Below are 16,795 nucleotides of genomic sequence, written 5' to 3'. Positions count from 1 at the left end.
TGACCAGCCGCCAACTGGATTTAACTCCAGAACAGCTATGACAAAAAAGAGCAGTACTTTTCAGTTCCTCCTTCTTCTTTCTTGCAAATCAAAGACATGCTCAAGCTACACTTGACCCTGGGAATTATCTTCCATTTAGAAGGCTTTCTGGGAGGCTTTTTGCTCCTGCTTTTTTTCCTCTGCTGTTCAATGTCAGTCCATTTTCCATGATGTCACAGATCCTGACTGGACTGACAAAGCACAAGTATGACTGAATGATTCCATCTAAACCACAAACAAGCATTCTGACTAGTAACAGTCCTAAAAGTAATAACTTTTTACCGTGTCTGTATCAGACGTCCTGAGAGTACTCGTATTGCCTCTGTAGCCCTCTTTCCCAATTGCTGATTCTGTGGCACTATTTCCTCAGATAACTTGGGCTTCTTCAGGATAAATGACCTAGTATCTGTATGGACCATAGATTCTGCATCGTAGTAATCTGAATTGGGAGAAAAATTACATGGAAAGCAGAAAAATAAGGTTGTAGTTGTATTCTTATAGCATATTTTAAAATACCAATTTACATGGCTGATAAACTAATTTTATTTTGTTTTAATTTCTTACTAGTAGCTTCCAGAAAACATTTTTACTTCCTTGCTTATTCTACAGAAGTGGATCAACAGGAGCCATAGGCTATATTAGGCCAGACCAGGAAACTTTGTTACTGGTATGGCTATGCTGAAACAGCATTGAAGGGAGTCAAACACCCCCAAAATCTCTTAGGCTTTGAACACCTACTGATGTAACGCTTTTATTCCTTAGAGATGTAGAAAATACTAGAAATCAGTATAATTAATTGAAAAGGAAGTTATTTTTTAACATTCACTGACCAGTAGTGTTCAATTTGAAAACTAGCATTTTTTATTTAGGAATAAAAGATCACAAGACTTAACCTTGAGTCACTTGCAAGGTATCTTCAATCACAGGATCAATCTGGAGCCGAGAAGAGAGCTCCTTTTGTTCAGCTCCTAAAAAAACCAGTAATTAAAAGCATACTTTACTGCATGTCAAAATGAAACTATAGATTAAAAGACCTGAAGCATACTCTTCTAATTCCTTTGATTAAAAAAAAAAAAAAAGACAACAAACCCCTCCACATTTCTAACAAAAAGAAGCCATTCTCATTGTTTCAGAAACAGTAACAAGTTTTCTCCAGCCAGATGGCACGGCAAAATCTAAATACTGAAAGACTCTAGTCTTTCCCATAATCATTGCTCAGTACAAACTAGGTCAGTGGGTATGGCAACTTACAAAGACCAAGTTCTTCCTCCTCATTTGTAGAGGTGTTGACTATTCACAGAACACACACACACACAGAGGAAAGCAGCTAACTACATGGGACTACTTTATAGTATTCTTAAAAGAGGTGAAACAAACCACAGTAGCACTGTCCTACATTTGACTTATGGTTTGAAAAAATTTATTTTGCTTTCTGTAGGTTTCCTACGCAAGCTGTCATTTCCATTTCAATGGCAAAAGAGCAAAAGTATTTAGCATAATTCAAAGACTGATAAAGCTTCTCCTTACATACTTTACAGATACAATTTCAACTATTTTATGTTGGCGGAAAGATTCCAAACATATCTATATGAGAAATAAGAGACTAAAAAATAGATTTTTTTTTTTTTTAATAACGAATGTTTACCATTCCTTAACAATGACTGTGAGCTGATGTAACAAAGATATTACTCAAACCAAATTTTACTCAACAACCTTAGTATCTAAACACAGCAAGAGTAAGCACTTCTTACAGAAGTGTTTTTCCACAGTCTTACTTTTATGATTCCTTGTAACTAACACAGACAGACAGACACACATTTCTTTCTTTGTAACAAAATCACGCTGAAAAGATACTGATTGCCTTTAAATGTTATGTCATTTTCCTTCAGGAGTTTCATAACAGAAGTAAAAACAAAGCTTACTGTTCACACAGTTACCCTGGTATCGGCTGTCCTGTAACAGCAAATATAGTACTCCAATACTTACACACACACAAGAAAAGCCACTAGAACTATTTGTGTGGAAACAATATGTCGGAAAGAATCTTTTAATACTTCGTATGCTGCAAAATTATTCCAAATGTAGAGTACCTTAAATCTCTCACATAAGCTTTGTGACAGAATTACTCCTACAAGATATTAAGGAAAAAAATGCAAAGGATGGGGAAAAGAGAAGTTATCCCAATACAAATGCATACATTTGCTTATTGCATTTCCTTATGCAAAATTATTCTTCAGTGATACGCCAGAATACTATACTACCCTTTGCTTACTGATTAATTCCTCTGAGGTTATCTATATATATGTGTGTGTGTGTATATATATCTCTCTCTCTCTCTCTATCTTACAACCATGCTTTAGAAAGCTTCTTGGTTTTCAGGGCACTGCCACATGCAACTTTTATGCTGACTTAAAAATTAAAAGCATTTCTTTCCTCTGCTCAGTCTGTTGTAAAATGACATTCCCTGGTAAAAATTTTTAAAGAACATTATCAAATGACCTTGAATTCCTTCAGCTGTCTGCTCCTTTGGCTCTTCTACTTGAAGCTGAGAACTCAGAGCAGGCAGTCTGTTTTGCACATGGATTACTTCTAACTGAGATTCTTCTGGGCTAATTCGAGTTCTTGGTGCAACTGGAACAGTCTGTTTCTGTGGAACTTTAAAGAAAGAGGCAATGGTAAATCATTTACATACAACCCAATCACACAACAGTATTATTTTTACATATGGTGCTAAAATAACTCTAATAAATTCCTACACACAAACAAAAAAATCCCAAGCATCTGTCTCCACAAAAATCATCTTCAGCTACCTGTAAAATTCTTAGTGTGAAAGCACATTCGTGCATGTGCATAGAGCACTCTGAGTGGCACCTCAGAACATCTACTTGTAAGAAAAAACAGCATGAGAAGGATTAGAGTGACATCAGCAAAGCATTCATCCACTTCTACACATAATTCATTTGGTACTTTCTTACGGTACCGAAATCACTTTTCATTCCTCCTTTTATATAAACAATCATGGTTTATCAATGAGTACTTTTCATACGGTGCCAGCTACCCTATGCTAAGGTGCTTCCAAATAGAATATAAAACTTTACAGTAGAATCATAGAATCATTTAGGTTGGAAAAGACCTTTAAGATCATCAAGTCCAAAACCTAACACTGTCAAGTCCACCACTAAACAATGCCCCTAAATGTCACATCTGCACGTCTTTAAAATACCTCCAGGGATGGTGACTCAACCACTTCCCTGGACAGCCTGTTCCAATGCCTGACAACCCTTTCGGTGAAGAAGTATTTCCTAATATCCAATCTAAACCTCCCCTGGCACAACTTGAGGCCGTTTCATCTTGTCCTATCACTTGTTACTTGGGAAAAGAGACTGAGACCCACCCCGCTACAACCTCTTTTAGATGGTTGTAGGCCTCCTTTCAGGTAGTTGTAGCATGGAATTTGGGGGTAACAGGACGACAGGTTGACTTCTTGGCTTCTGCTAAGACCGTCAGAACTGGTTGTGAAAAGCTAAGCATATTCTTCCCTTGGCTGAATAGCACATCAGCACTCAACTTCTGACACATACAGCTAAATGGTACCGCTCAGTACTGGATTTATCATTTATGATCTTACCATTTTGTTTTACCTATGTATTTCAAAGTACCTTATTTCCATATTCCATTCAAAATACTTAAAAAAATACATGAATTAATACCTCTGAAGTGGAAGAACCTGCACAATACTTCAGATAAAATTCACAAATCACCTCTATTAAACCACAAAGTGGTGCTTTTTGGTCTCTCCACTGAAATATTCTCATGTTGGTAAGCCATACTACAAGACCACCACTATTAAAAATGAATAGTTTTAATTAATTTTAAAATTTTCTGGCTATGTTTTATTTCCTGCCATATTGCTACATACACAGGAAAAGAGCTTCCTGCATCACCTCAAAGTACTGTTCCCTGTGTTGCTGCTTTTTCCACCATAAACACTCCTTACTGGATAACTGGCATCAGAACTTAGGAGTATCAGTGCTCCTACCTCTTTTCTTAACAAACTGCTCTTTCTGCTTACCATCTAGAATGAAGACAATGCTTGAGAGGCACTTACATTATTTGCTATTAATGAAGCAGCATAATTTTCTTTTAGAACTTCATTTACTGTATGAAATATATTTTGTAAGTAGTCAAGCAATTCAATAATTTACTAGAACTATTCTTAGTTAATTTTTCTTCAATTTTAAGTTTGGCAACAATCTTTATTAGTCAGCCATACGATTTAGTCTGTTTTAAAACCAGCTCACTTTATATTCCACTTCTAACATGCATGGACATCTCCTGCAATTCAAGAGCCTTTGAACACAGAAAACTCCACGCACATCTTGTGCCTTTAGATCTACTAAAGGTCAGCACCTGTGCAACCTTGACAATACAAGTAATAACAAGAAATCAGGGAAGAAGTTCACAATGACCATTTTGCTTAATATGTTAACATAGAAGGAAAGTTTCGAGAGAGAGCTGGCAAGAGATTTTGGACAGCTTTCAGCCTTGCTCCAGATGGCATAAAAGTCATCGTTTAGGTAGTTTAGTGAATGTTCCTTCCCTGGCATTTTTCAACACTAGATTTATTACCACCCAATGAAATGAAAGCACATGAGACAACAGCTGGATTTGCCCTTCTTCAGCAGAAGTCTCTCCTAGCTAGGAGAACTGAATGCCTACACATAGGAAACTGCTCAGTTGCTGTATCAACCGCAACTCAATACCTAAAACCACTGAACTAAAATTGCAGCCTCATTGTTTAAAGACAATATATGCCGATATATCAATCGGTATGTCGTTTGTTATTTTGCACTTCTATTATCTATACCCAGTGCATTTTGATTTTTTGCTGTTTGGGTTTTTTCTCGTCGTCTCTCAGAAGGAAGGAAGAGAGTGCAGAAACGGAAAAAAGAGCAACCAGTTAGATCAAACAACCTGCCTAATACTAAACACTTTCTCCTTGGCAACTATTAACTTCAGAAAACTTCTGGCACTTCCATTTTGTCTCTATACACTTTATAGACTTACTGTCTTGATTAATATATTTTAAACAACTGTCCTCTCTTGTTTATGCTTTCGTAATTCATTACTGAAGATTAATGTAATGTTCACAGGACATAGAAAATCCCTTATGTGTATCACTGACATGAGCTATTTAACATTCTGTTTTATCTTTAAGTGCTATCTTTAGCTCAGATTTATAAAACAGGTCTTGGAAATATTATAGCTTAGCACAAACAAAAATAATGATAATTACCAGCAGAATAGTTGGTTGTTTTTGTAACCGATTCCTGTGCTTCAGAGATTGCTTTCAGTATTAAATTCTTATTGGCCTGTTTTGAAGGTGGCAATGAAGGTCTAAGGGAGATTAAAAAAACAACTGTACACGAATTGCAACAGCAACTGTATCTATGTTAAACAGATATTTCAACAGGTTAACACAGTTATGCATAATACTGACAGAAAAAAAATCATCATCTAAACTCACTTTATCTGTATTTGTTTTCAGCTTGCTAGTCTATTCTCTGAGTGGACGAGGATCCACAAAATGCTCTCAAAAATGGAAGTCCAGAGGCATGATTTCACCTCTCAGCTTAAGCTGCTGCATCTGAAAGGCACAAACTCTGCCATTCATTTCCTCCCACCTCTGCCCCTCACACGCTTGTTGCTACATTTGTGTTGGCACTAGTAATTATGCAGCTGCCCCCAGGAGTAAGATCCAGCTGAAAACTGACTCTATCAAGAACATATTAGTTGTAAAAAAAGCTTTCTGTTTGTTTTTGAACATCAACAACAAGGAAGTTTAAATCAGATAAATGTGCTGTGGCGCTGGAGATAAATTCAATAAAGTGTATTAGCTTAAAACAAATCTTATATCAGCTTGCACTGTAGAACCATCTCTTCCATAGTTTAAATGTTCTTCCTTTTATTGGTGAAAATCAGATACAAACCATTGATGTACTCTGACTGACACCTGACATTCAGACAGAATTAGGGAGCAGAAAAAAAAGGAAAAACCTCTCAAGTCTTTTGAAAAGTTAAAATCACCTTAAAGAACAAGTGATAATTGGTTTGAAAACTATTCCCGAAATAAAAACAAAGCAATTAAAAACTCCTGGACAATTATTTTACCACATTAAATAACTGGTCTGAAACATGCCAACATTAATGTTCTTTTGCCAGCAAACTTTTTCTAAATAGTGTAAAACTTCACATTCCGTTGCAGCTTATGCACAATAATAAAAACAGGTTACAAAATCAGAGGAAAAAAGGTGGTGTAAACAGACATCTCACCCACACAGTTGTGAGATAGTACAAAAAAATATAAAAATGGCTTTCTGAATTTTGTCTGGCAATTTTCAAAACTGCAAACAGTTTTCCCCAACTTCCACTTTCAAAGTTTTTGTTCATTAAATTTATTCTGGAAACCACACAGAATCACTGAGATCTTAAATACCTTCTTTCTGGCTTTGCAGGTACAGACACACTGCTGGAGATGCTTCCTGTTCGCAATCCATAGTCTTCCTCCTCCTCCTCATCTTCCCCATCATTACAGAACTTTTTCACTTTGACTACTGAGCTTACAACAGGCAACCGTCTCTTCCTGGAGCTTTCTTCCTACAATGAACAGAGCAGCCAAACAATTCATTTAGCATAAAACATGTATTAATAAGCCAGCAAAGAAAATATTGCAATTATACCTATAGCCAGAAGATGGAGAACTTCCATTCAAGTTGCGTAAGTCTAGGAGTACTGTACTGTCTGCAGAAACAAGTGACAGCACTACAGAATGTGAAAGACGTTTTTACACTGAAACACCTCATTAAAAATGTAACTGTAAATAACATTTAGAAAAGGAGAAGAAAAAAGTCTAAAGTAAAGTCAATTTATCCAACATCGACAGAAAAAACAGCGTTTCCCAAAGAAATTCATACTACCCTTCAAGATGCACCTGTTGAAAGTCTGATAGAGAAAAGTGAAATCAGTACGAATTACTTTCTCCTCTGTATCAACTCTAATTTCAGATTAGCGTAAGAATTAATTTCTAGCAAGCTGCATATTCCAAAGGATGGTATTAGCTATGCAGAGCCAGGATGGTCCAGTTTAGTCAGTGCAAGGTCCCTGTTCTGACACAGCCACTTGCCTCCACCACAATGCATGTGATAGTTCCAAATTGAAATGCAAGGCTGCCTGAAAGCGTAGGAGAAAGCACACATCAGTAACTGCTGTAGGAACCATCACTCAGCACTGAACTACACAGGAGCGCAATGAGGCATCTGGATGCCAGGTTTGTACACGGTACCCTTTAAATAATCCTATATCCTCCAAGGAGAAAGAAATATCCTAAGGGATGGACCTGGACTACACCGATACAGAAGTTTTTTCATACAGTAAAAAACCCAATACCTACAGAAATGACCTTTTTCAAGGTAAAAGTTCCGAAAGCACAAGGACTTGTCTAAGAGAAGGCAGAATACAGGAAAGGTCCACAGTTCTAAGAAACAGTCCTGAAATAGCCCTCTTCTGGACATTATTTATGATATAGAAGAAAATTATCACAAGACCTTTTTCTAATATTTCCAAGGAGAGATGTGACTTCATTCATCAATAACTTACGTACAGCCTTAAACAAATCACTATATTCTCATTCTCAATTCCTCATCTTAAAAAACAAAGACATCAGCACGTATCTTTGTAAAGCATTCTAGATTTCCAAATAAAATTCATTATCCTTTATACGGAACTAAGTAAGTAGTAGCAAAGACAGAGAACTATATAAGCAAAACCAAACACAGATGCACTTGGAATACAAGGTATGTAAAATTTCTACTTCATTACAACATTAGCAGCCATAACTATCTTCACTCCTCTCACACAGGGCTCTTAACTGATTCATATGGATAGTCTTAAAACTATCAGCCAGGGCTATCACCCTGCCTGGCTTAGTCTGGCCTCCCAAGTATGTGGGGCAGCAATCACCTTTTAGTTTGTCCTTGTACAACACCCATCCCAAAGAGTTCTTAAATGCCATGGTTCTAAATAGTGTAATAATGATAATCCTAATAAGCAACATATCTGGGCTTTAGAGACTAATGTATATCTAGCATAGGTATGAATAAACAGCATCCAAAAAATACAGATTCACAGCACTGGAGATTTACATAGCACTTATGGAAGATCATCTGTTCCAGTGATCTAGAGATCAAAATTATTATTTCTGATTCATCATGTGCATCATGACAATGTGCTAACCCCCTAGTCCAACTCAATACGGCATGAAGATGTACAAGCTAATTAACTCTGAGATGCAGCAACCTGTCAGGTGATAATGTTGAACTATGCAATCTCTTTTTAGCAGAGGACCCAAAGAATGAAATCCCAATCCGACTGCTATCAGTGACAGAGTTCCTTCGATTTCTCTGAGGTCAAGATTTTACTGGAAGTGTACATAGCAATTTAGGTTCGTAGCAACTGTAAAATACTGCAATAATTTAGATTGTACTAACCTCATTGCCTACTTTATCGGCACTAAGTTTGGAGGTGGGTCTGTAACTCTCTGCTAAGCTGCCAAATGCTTCTGGATTGCACAGCTGGCCTGTTTCCAAAGACCTGCAGCTTTGCGTGTCTAACTGCCGGCTCCCCTGTAAGTTGCCCTGCTGTGACAATCTGTGCACTTGCATATTGCCATCTGCACTCCTGCTAGCTGGTGGTCGGTAGATTTCAGCAGAAGGACGAGAAGAACCATAAGTTACAGTTACAATAGGTTTCTTTCGCGACAAAGGATTCTCCTGCACGAAGTTTAGGTCTTCATCAATTAGATCATCTGGTTCAGGTTTAATGTCAATCACAGCTTCAGAAGGTGACAATTCCCTCAAAGGCTTGACTGTAGATGTTAAGCGGGATGCAGAACCATCTTCACAAGACTGCCTGATAAAATAAGAAATTGCCAACCATTAACTCATCTGCAAATAAAGTTCTAGAAAATGAGAACTGTCTTTTAAACAAAGACAGCAGGGAAGAATCATTAAGGTATTATTTTTTATACAAATCTAACACACTGATCGCTATTTTTAGTTTGGTTAATTAATCTAAGCCCATCTGTTGCTTAAAGAAATGGAACTGAATTCCTGATTTAACACTTTTTATGCAACAAATCGTTAACAATGCTTTACTCTTCAAAGCAACTTCGATCTTTCCAAGCATCTGTGTTCTTCAGAATGACTACTACAGTCACACAACTACTAATGTCTGAATGTGTGTTAGCAAGTAACCAGAAGCTTTACCGTGAAGCAGTGTTCCTTTGTTCCTGTGAGCTAGTTGAAACTCTTGAGTCATTTCGTTCAGTCCGAGTGCTGGAAACTGCAAGAGGTGGCAAGATATCCTCACGCCTCCTCTCATCACTCACACATGAACTGCTTTTGCTGGAAGGAAGGTTGCTCTCAAAGATATTAGATTCTGAAGATTTTACACTAGTTGGTTCTGTGGAGACAGGTACCTTTCATTTTTACATCAAAGCACAGCAATACCGATTTTGCAGTAAATGTAGCTAAGAAACTGCAAACAAGACATTGCGCAGATCTGAAAACACAACAAGCTGAAAGCTGTTTCAGCTGAAAACATCAGCAAGAAACACCCAGAAATAAATTCTGGACTCAGAAATAAATTCTTTATCTCAAAATATAAAGCAATTTTCTAAAGAGTCAGGACCCAAAAGACCATATACACTGAAAATTAACAAAACAGTCAGCTAAGATCTTTTTTGAAAACCATTAGACATGCAACACTACACAGAAAAGATAAACCTACTTTCACTCAAAATTAATTTTCTTACTTACCAGTAGTCACAGATCGCAGCTTATCCAAAACACCATGGAGCCTGAAACAGATGGGGAACAGGGAAGGAAGCAAAAGAGAAAAAGGAGAAATAAAAGAAATTTAACTTACATTCAGAATAACAATCGTTCAGAAACCAACTGCCTTCCTCCCCACCCATCCCCCAACAAGCATCCCATTTATTTAAGACTTTACTTTCCATCAGCTGATGTATGTTTAACCTCAAAAGGGAGACTTTAAGTATCTTGCCTCCAGTGAGTCTTCATACATGCAGGTAGGGTACTCATCACATCATCTACTTTTAGCATTTAATTGGTTTACATAATTAAAGCCAGTACTTTCCACTGTTTCACTACAATCAATGGTGTGAGTTAAGTGTCTTCAAAAGGAGTGATTCAAAAGACCTAAGTTAGAAGCCTGAAGTATAGCTGAAAATTTTACTTCGTATATGAAACTTTAATTACACAGCAAAGTTAAACATAATTGTAAATACAAACCTAAACAATATAGAATTCATAGCACTTAACATACTCAGGATTCTTCCAGCATGCTTTGTGTATACCAACAATATTCTTTGAGACATGTTGGTGAGCAAAAACATTTCAGCGAGGTACCATTTGCCTGTGAAAAAGGCACCAAGCTGAAGCAATACAGAAAATCGAAAGGCTATAAAATAATGCTGTTTAAAAATAAACACACATGACAGTGAAAAGAAAGAAAAGAAAAAAAAAAAGAAAAAAAAATCCCGACACTTAAATGCATATCCTACTTGGAATTCAAACTTGATCATGGGCATCTCCATAATTTAGACTGAGTATTAGAAAGGAGCTAAGGAACAAAAACATTGAACATTGGGAAAAGTAAGACTGCATGTGAGTATAAGGAAGGCTTCTCAAACCTCCTTGTGAGGTTTCACTAGAACACTCTTAAAAGTTTCGTTAACTGAGCTCTGCTGGTGCATATCAGTTTTCACACTGACCTCCAGATAACTGTGACCTGACACTTGGTTCAGAGTAAGAAGTGTTGGCCAGCCAGCACGATTTCCAGGTCTGCCACAGAATTACTGTGAAACTTTTGCTAGATGACCCCGAATTACCAACTACAGAGACAAATCAAGGAAAGCAGACCTTGTTGAGTACTGTACTTAGCCAGAGACCCAATGTTTAAGAATGTAAACATTCTGAGTCATCTTTAAAAGAAATAAAAGCATATAAAACGCCCAACTACATTGCTATTTAACTTTTTTCCACAGTCCTCTTACAGCTTATTCCATGGGGTTCATCTTGTCTTTTTCTCCATCATTCTTTTAACCAATACCTACTTCGTTACCTGATGAAGCACTCTGAAACTAAATTTGTATTTATAAGTAAATGTGAATTGAGAATAAAAGACTCATTACATCTGGAGTTTAAGCAGGTGTCAAAACCAGCAGGACGTATAATATCTACATATAGTTGATACCCAGTTCTAAATATATATTTAAAAAAAAAAAAAAAATCTTGATTTCTCTTCCCTGTTGAAATTTGCTTTCTCTACATTTTTATTATTTTTCTCAGTAAAGTTTTAGTTTCATTTACAAAGCCATAAAAGTGTTTTCTGCTACATATTATTGTATTATTTCTTACTGTATATCAGGATTCAGTCAAAACCCTAGTACTGGAGTTACCCTCATCAACTTGTAAACCTTGCTAATTTGTCTAACTGATTCCCAAAACTACTATGAGAAAGACAACGGCATGACTTACTGATATAGTGAAACCCAAAAACTTGCCTAGGCAGGCCACAAAGGGGAACAAAGAACATAAATGCCTGTATACTTTTAAAAAAAGAGGCACATGCCTAATTGCACTCCTTTCTTCTATTTTTGAGAAATGCCAGGAAAAAAACTGAAAAATTTGAAAGCAAACTCAAATTATATCCATACAAGTAACACTGTCACTGAATCAATCAGTTTAAATAGTTAATATAGTGAATTGTAATAGCTGGAACTAATTTTCACTTTTTATCAATGTTTGTGGTTTCATAACATACCCAACTTCTAAAACGTTTCTCTCTGCTATTTAATAGCATAAAAGCTCCTAACCAAATAAAGAGGAACTTTACTAATCATGTAGAAGAAATACCAGAAGCGAATGTAACCAGTCAGTATGAAAATTTCAAAGGAAGCAAACTGGAAAAGCAGCAAAAAATGTAGTATTTCTCTAATCTATACAAAACAAAATAACATTCGTTAAAACTGTATTAAGTTAGAGACTCAGAAATAAGATTAACTTGAAAAAATACACAACTCTGAAAGCAAGAAAAACCTCTGAAGTGAAATATCTGTTTGGATACTCTGAAACACGGAGTTAATTAAAGACTTACACTGTAAGTCAAATTCAGTATTAGAAAATGCATGAGAAATATTGTAACGGCTGTCATGCAGCATAGCATAAATTAATCCACACTGTCAGGAGTTTAGAAAAGAGTTCATCTATTGCTAATTTGTCCCGTTTACAATAATTCTGGGGTTCTACTTTTGTTTTGTAGAGCTGGGTGGTGGTAATAAATAAACAGCCTGAGAGGTGGGAATACCTAAGCATTTGGTGCTAAGCCTTGTCAAAGACAGTATACAGAATTAGATCCAGTGCTCATCTGTCCTGATATAGTAATTCCCATGCACAACAGCAATTTGAAGCACTATTAGCATAAAAGCAAAGAATTTTGTCTTTGAATAACTATTTTACATATAACTACAGTGAATAACGCTCTCATGCTCACAGTGGGTTTTGCAGGAATAATTTTTTTACCTCAACATATGGCCCTCACTTACCTGAGCATTTCACACTTCATTCAAAAATTTGACTGGACTTATGAGCAAACAAAGAATATAAGCCCTCCAGTCCTTTGCCACTTAATTGTCAGTGCAATAGCCTAACTCTTGACAGACTAAAAATAGTTTACTCATTACAGCTACAAAGTAAAATTTTTGATTAATGTAAATTACACAATGGGAAGATAAGTAATTTCTTAAATTCTCAGGTTTCACTTACAGAAAGCAGTCCTGATTACTGGTAAGAAGTGTAGTAGCTTACAAACATACCAGACAGTAAACCTGACAGTATTGTTTCCAAGGAAAAGGGAAAGGTCTTCTGTCATCTGCTCCTGACTCTTCTTATTGGCCACCATAACCATAATATAATCAGGGAGCTCTTCATCTAATAGAAAGAGAAATATGTTGTTTTAAAGTATAATAAATCATAAAAGATATAGCAAACATCCTTAAACATCTCACCAGATTTTTTTTTCCAGTTTTACTATAAAGACTCTGCAGACAGAGGATTAGGTAAGCAAATTAAAAAGACTTGCATTTCCTTTGAGGTTCAATACAAGTTTCAGCTATGACTGAGGAATAAAAGATCATCAACTTCACAAGATCATCAACTTCAGCATAAGCTGAAGACAACAGTATTTAAAAAGTGAGTACATAAAACACAAAAAGGACAAGATAAAAGAAAGCCACTCTGCTGCTTATATCCTTCTACTTGAACAGTAACAACCATCTACAATTCTTATCACTTCAAATATTGCCAAATATAGCACCTTATCCTTGTCAAATTTCCTTTAGTTACGAAGACCAAACAGATAAATATCCCTTTCCGATTTGTGCATTAAACAAATCAAAACTGTATTAACTTCCAGATTTTCCATCTACAAAAACAACGAATATCAGGCCTTTAAAAAAAACCAAAACAAAAACAGCAACCCCAAGAGTCTTATTCTCCAACTCCCTAACGTATGCAATTTCATACACAGTGAGAAATCCATTCCCCTGCTGGACTGTTCACACAGCATACGCCTACTCATCAGAATGGATAGGAAGGTGCTCAGAATTAATACATTCAGGCTTTGGGGAGTTTGGTATTTGGCTTTTTACTTTGGCCTAGCTCTGATCTGTTCTGAAGGACAGAATGGTGCATTTGTTGCTTGAGGGCATTAGGTATGCTTTTTGAGCACATATTTCAATTTAGTTTAATCAACCACCTCATGCTCTCCTATACCACTCCATGACATGAACATAACAATAGTAAGTGAAGATAGTTGGGAAATCCACTTCAAATTGTGAATTTGAACCAAGGCACTAATATAGCTGTACTCATTTCATCAAGTTAAGCCTTTACACAACATTAACAAGACCTGAAAAATGAGAAATCTTAAATAGAAATCAAAATACAAATCAAAGGAATTGCCTTTCTTCTATGTCTCTCTATGTACCCTGTAAATAATTAATCTGTACCCTAGACTACAGAAATAACATTCATACATTGCACCTGCACTTCACTATCACTATTCAAGTATTCCAACACAACACGTTCCTAGCCTAAACCCTAACTTTTTTTGGTGGGTTTTTTTTTAATGTAAACTACAAGTTGCACAAGATGGATGGATACCAGATCTAGGAACTTAGAACGAATTTTATTTTTTGGCCAAGCTACTTTTAAACCTCATCTGCTCCTCAGGTGATTCAACATTCAACACAGGATAAAGCAAAGAAAAAGATACTTTAAGTATAAATCAAAACATAAGTTAGCACAATTACCTGTAACAGTACGATAGAAGAAAGAAAGAAAGAAAACAACTACTTCTCTCAGTGACTGTGCTGGCTTATGCCAACTTAAATTGTATGCAAAACTGTAGCCTTTTGAAAATTTTGATAGTTGATGAATATTTAACTATCTTTATTTTGCTTCACAGATATGAATTTTTCCTTTGTAAGTTCTACCCAACAAGTAAGTTTCAACATGTCTTGTTGTATAAGACTTTTCAAAAGAAAAGAACTAGCAGTTACAGAAAGAAACAAAAGCACGGTTCTTGCTCACAGAGGCTAGAATGAGGGAGAACTGATTTTTACCAGTTACCTAAAAGAAGACATAGAGAGTTTTTGAAAAACATTACTTGGAAAGTTGTCCAAAATACTCAAGAAAAGAAACCTGAAAACGACAGAAATTTGGAAATAGTGGTTTAAAAATAAAAAGGAGGCCAAGGGAAGTCAGACTTGGCAATAAAGAATACAAAGTTATTTAAAGAAGTTCAGAAGCTGACTGAGAAGAAAGTGCAGACATCCTATAATGATCTTGGGAATTGCTTTCTGAATACAGGAAACAGAAAGAAACGAAAAACAGAGAAAGAATAATCAGTCATAGTTGGAATCAAAGATTACTAGCATTCTACCAGTATCTTGGTATTAGAGATAAGAAAGATTTTTTTCAGAAATGCAGGAAAAAGCAGACAAAGAATCAAGGACTGAGAAATTGAAACTGGAATGACAGTAAAAAAAACAAAAACGAGTTACTGAAAAAGACAACTTTTGAGAAGGTGAAAAAAGATGACCTTACAATGAAAAAATTCTAAACACGGTTCCTTGGCACTTGGTAAGTTCAGAACGTCAGCTTGTAGGTAACTCTCTTCTACGGAGTCAATACATTTTGATTCCATAAATATGACAGCCCCCTTTAAATAGGAAATAAGATGAATTCAAAATCAAACTACAAACTTTGAACTTGGTCCTGCAACTCATGGGATCTCTGAACTATGCTCTCAATTCCTTTCCTTCACCTGAAATCCAAGAAGTATCACAGACAACAAGGCAGTTGCAGGACTGAGGTATTCTGCTTCCAACAGAACGCTGTGTTAAGTTACCAACTTTTACTGCTGTAAAAAACAGCTGCTCTTAAGTTCAATATCCATTTAATCCTGGATTCAGGAAAAAAACCCAAACAAACACAGACATTCACACTGCTCATCTCTCTCTCCTCACAATCCAAAATAAAATCTCACCCTGCCTCCAAGATTCAGTTACATATGTTTCATCAACATTAGCTTAACGTAGCTCTTACATTTTGCTATATCTCTCTTACATCTCCTATATAATGTTTCTGACATGGCCTTTCCACCTCCTATAACAGTTAGCCTATCTCTGTCTTACAGTAATATCCTTTCTCCTAATTTTGACAAATGCCTCACCCTGAATTCAAAAGGCTGTTGAAAAAATGCCTAAGAAAGACTGACTCCATCTCAGAGTGGTGACAGGTAACTGCTGTTATATTTGCAAGGACCTCACTTTATATAATGTTTCTCCTTGCGCTTCAAAGAAACTTCCTTAAATATTCACAGACATTGATTGTTTTTCTTTCAAATCCCTTGCCACCATTTCTCCTTGAAAGAGGAGACTGTTAGCCTTCTTAGTTATTTCCTTTTAGGTCACAATGTCCACATACTGCCTCCTCTTACACTTAGACTATACATATTTTGTGAAGTAAGCCTTTTTCTTTCATACTAGTCCAGCACTTCAGATAATTCATCCCATGCTTAAGACCTCCGTATATAGTAACACGAGTAAGTAAATACGCTGTTCCATTAACTAGCTGGTTGTTTCCTACCTAACAATATTGAACCTAAAGAAGATTGCTAAACATGTGATAAAACTTACCAACATAAGCCCCCAGCTCCTGCAACTTTCCTTTTATAGCACCCTAAAAAATAATGAAATAGCATTTAAGGGATGGAGCAATAAAGTATTTCTAACTGCAAAACGGTGGGAGGCTTAGCAAAGTTTTTCTCATTAACTGTTTGAACATGTTGGTTTAACATGTCACTTTTCCTAGTCTCCACTGCTTATTATATAAACGTTTTAACAGTGAGGGACTGACAGCAGAATAGCGAGAACCGCCAGGAATCTCACACTCTCTACCATATTTTCTATATACCAGTTCCTGGTGCTACCAGACAACCTCCAAGTCCCAGCTGTCCTTTTTTAAGCAGAGACCATCCGGGCTCATAAGGTGCAAAGAAAACGAATCCCGGATGGTTTGATAAAAGGTCATTCCCGGCTCAGCAAGAAAAA

At 36.3% G+C, this 16,795-nt stretch overlaps 1 protein-coding gene across 1 annotated transcript; it reads right to left on the bottom strand.

Moving 5' to 3' along the window:
- Positions 1-321: 321 nt before the first annotated feature.
- On the bottom strand, positions 322-16,419 carry LOC104069413 (zinc finger CCCH domain-containing protein 14; the record flags this gene model as incomplete). Its single annotated transcript, XM_009580914.1, has 10 exons — positions 16,382-16,419; positions 12,995-13,109; positions 9,915-9,955; positions 9,363-9,558; positions 8,586-9,006; positions 6,536-6,696; positions 5,336-5,436; positions 2,539-2,694; positions 933-1,007; positions 322-478 (listed from the first exon to the last, which is right to left on the bottom strand). Coding segments are annotated over exons 2-10 (1,400 nt in total), but the record flags the coding sequence as incomplete, so codon positions are not given.
- Positions 16,420-16,795: the final 376 nt, after the last annotated feature.

This window comes from Fulmarus glacialis, unplaced genomic scaffold (genome assembly GCF_000690835.1).
Source record: "Fulmarus glacialis isolate BGI_N327 unplaced genomic scaffold, ASM69083v1 scaffold49126, whole genome shotgun sequence".
NCBI classification, from domain to species: Eukaryota; Metazoa; Chordata; class Aves; order Procellariiformes; family Procellariidae; genus Fulmarus; species Fulmarus glacialis.
This window is presented reverse-complemented; position numbering and strand designations above follow the sequence as displayed.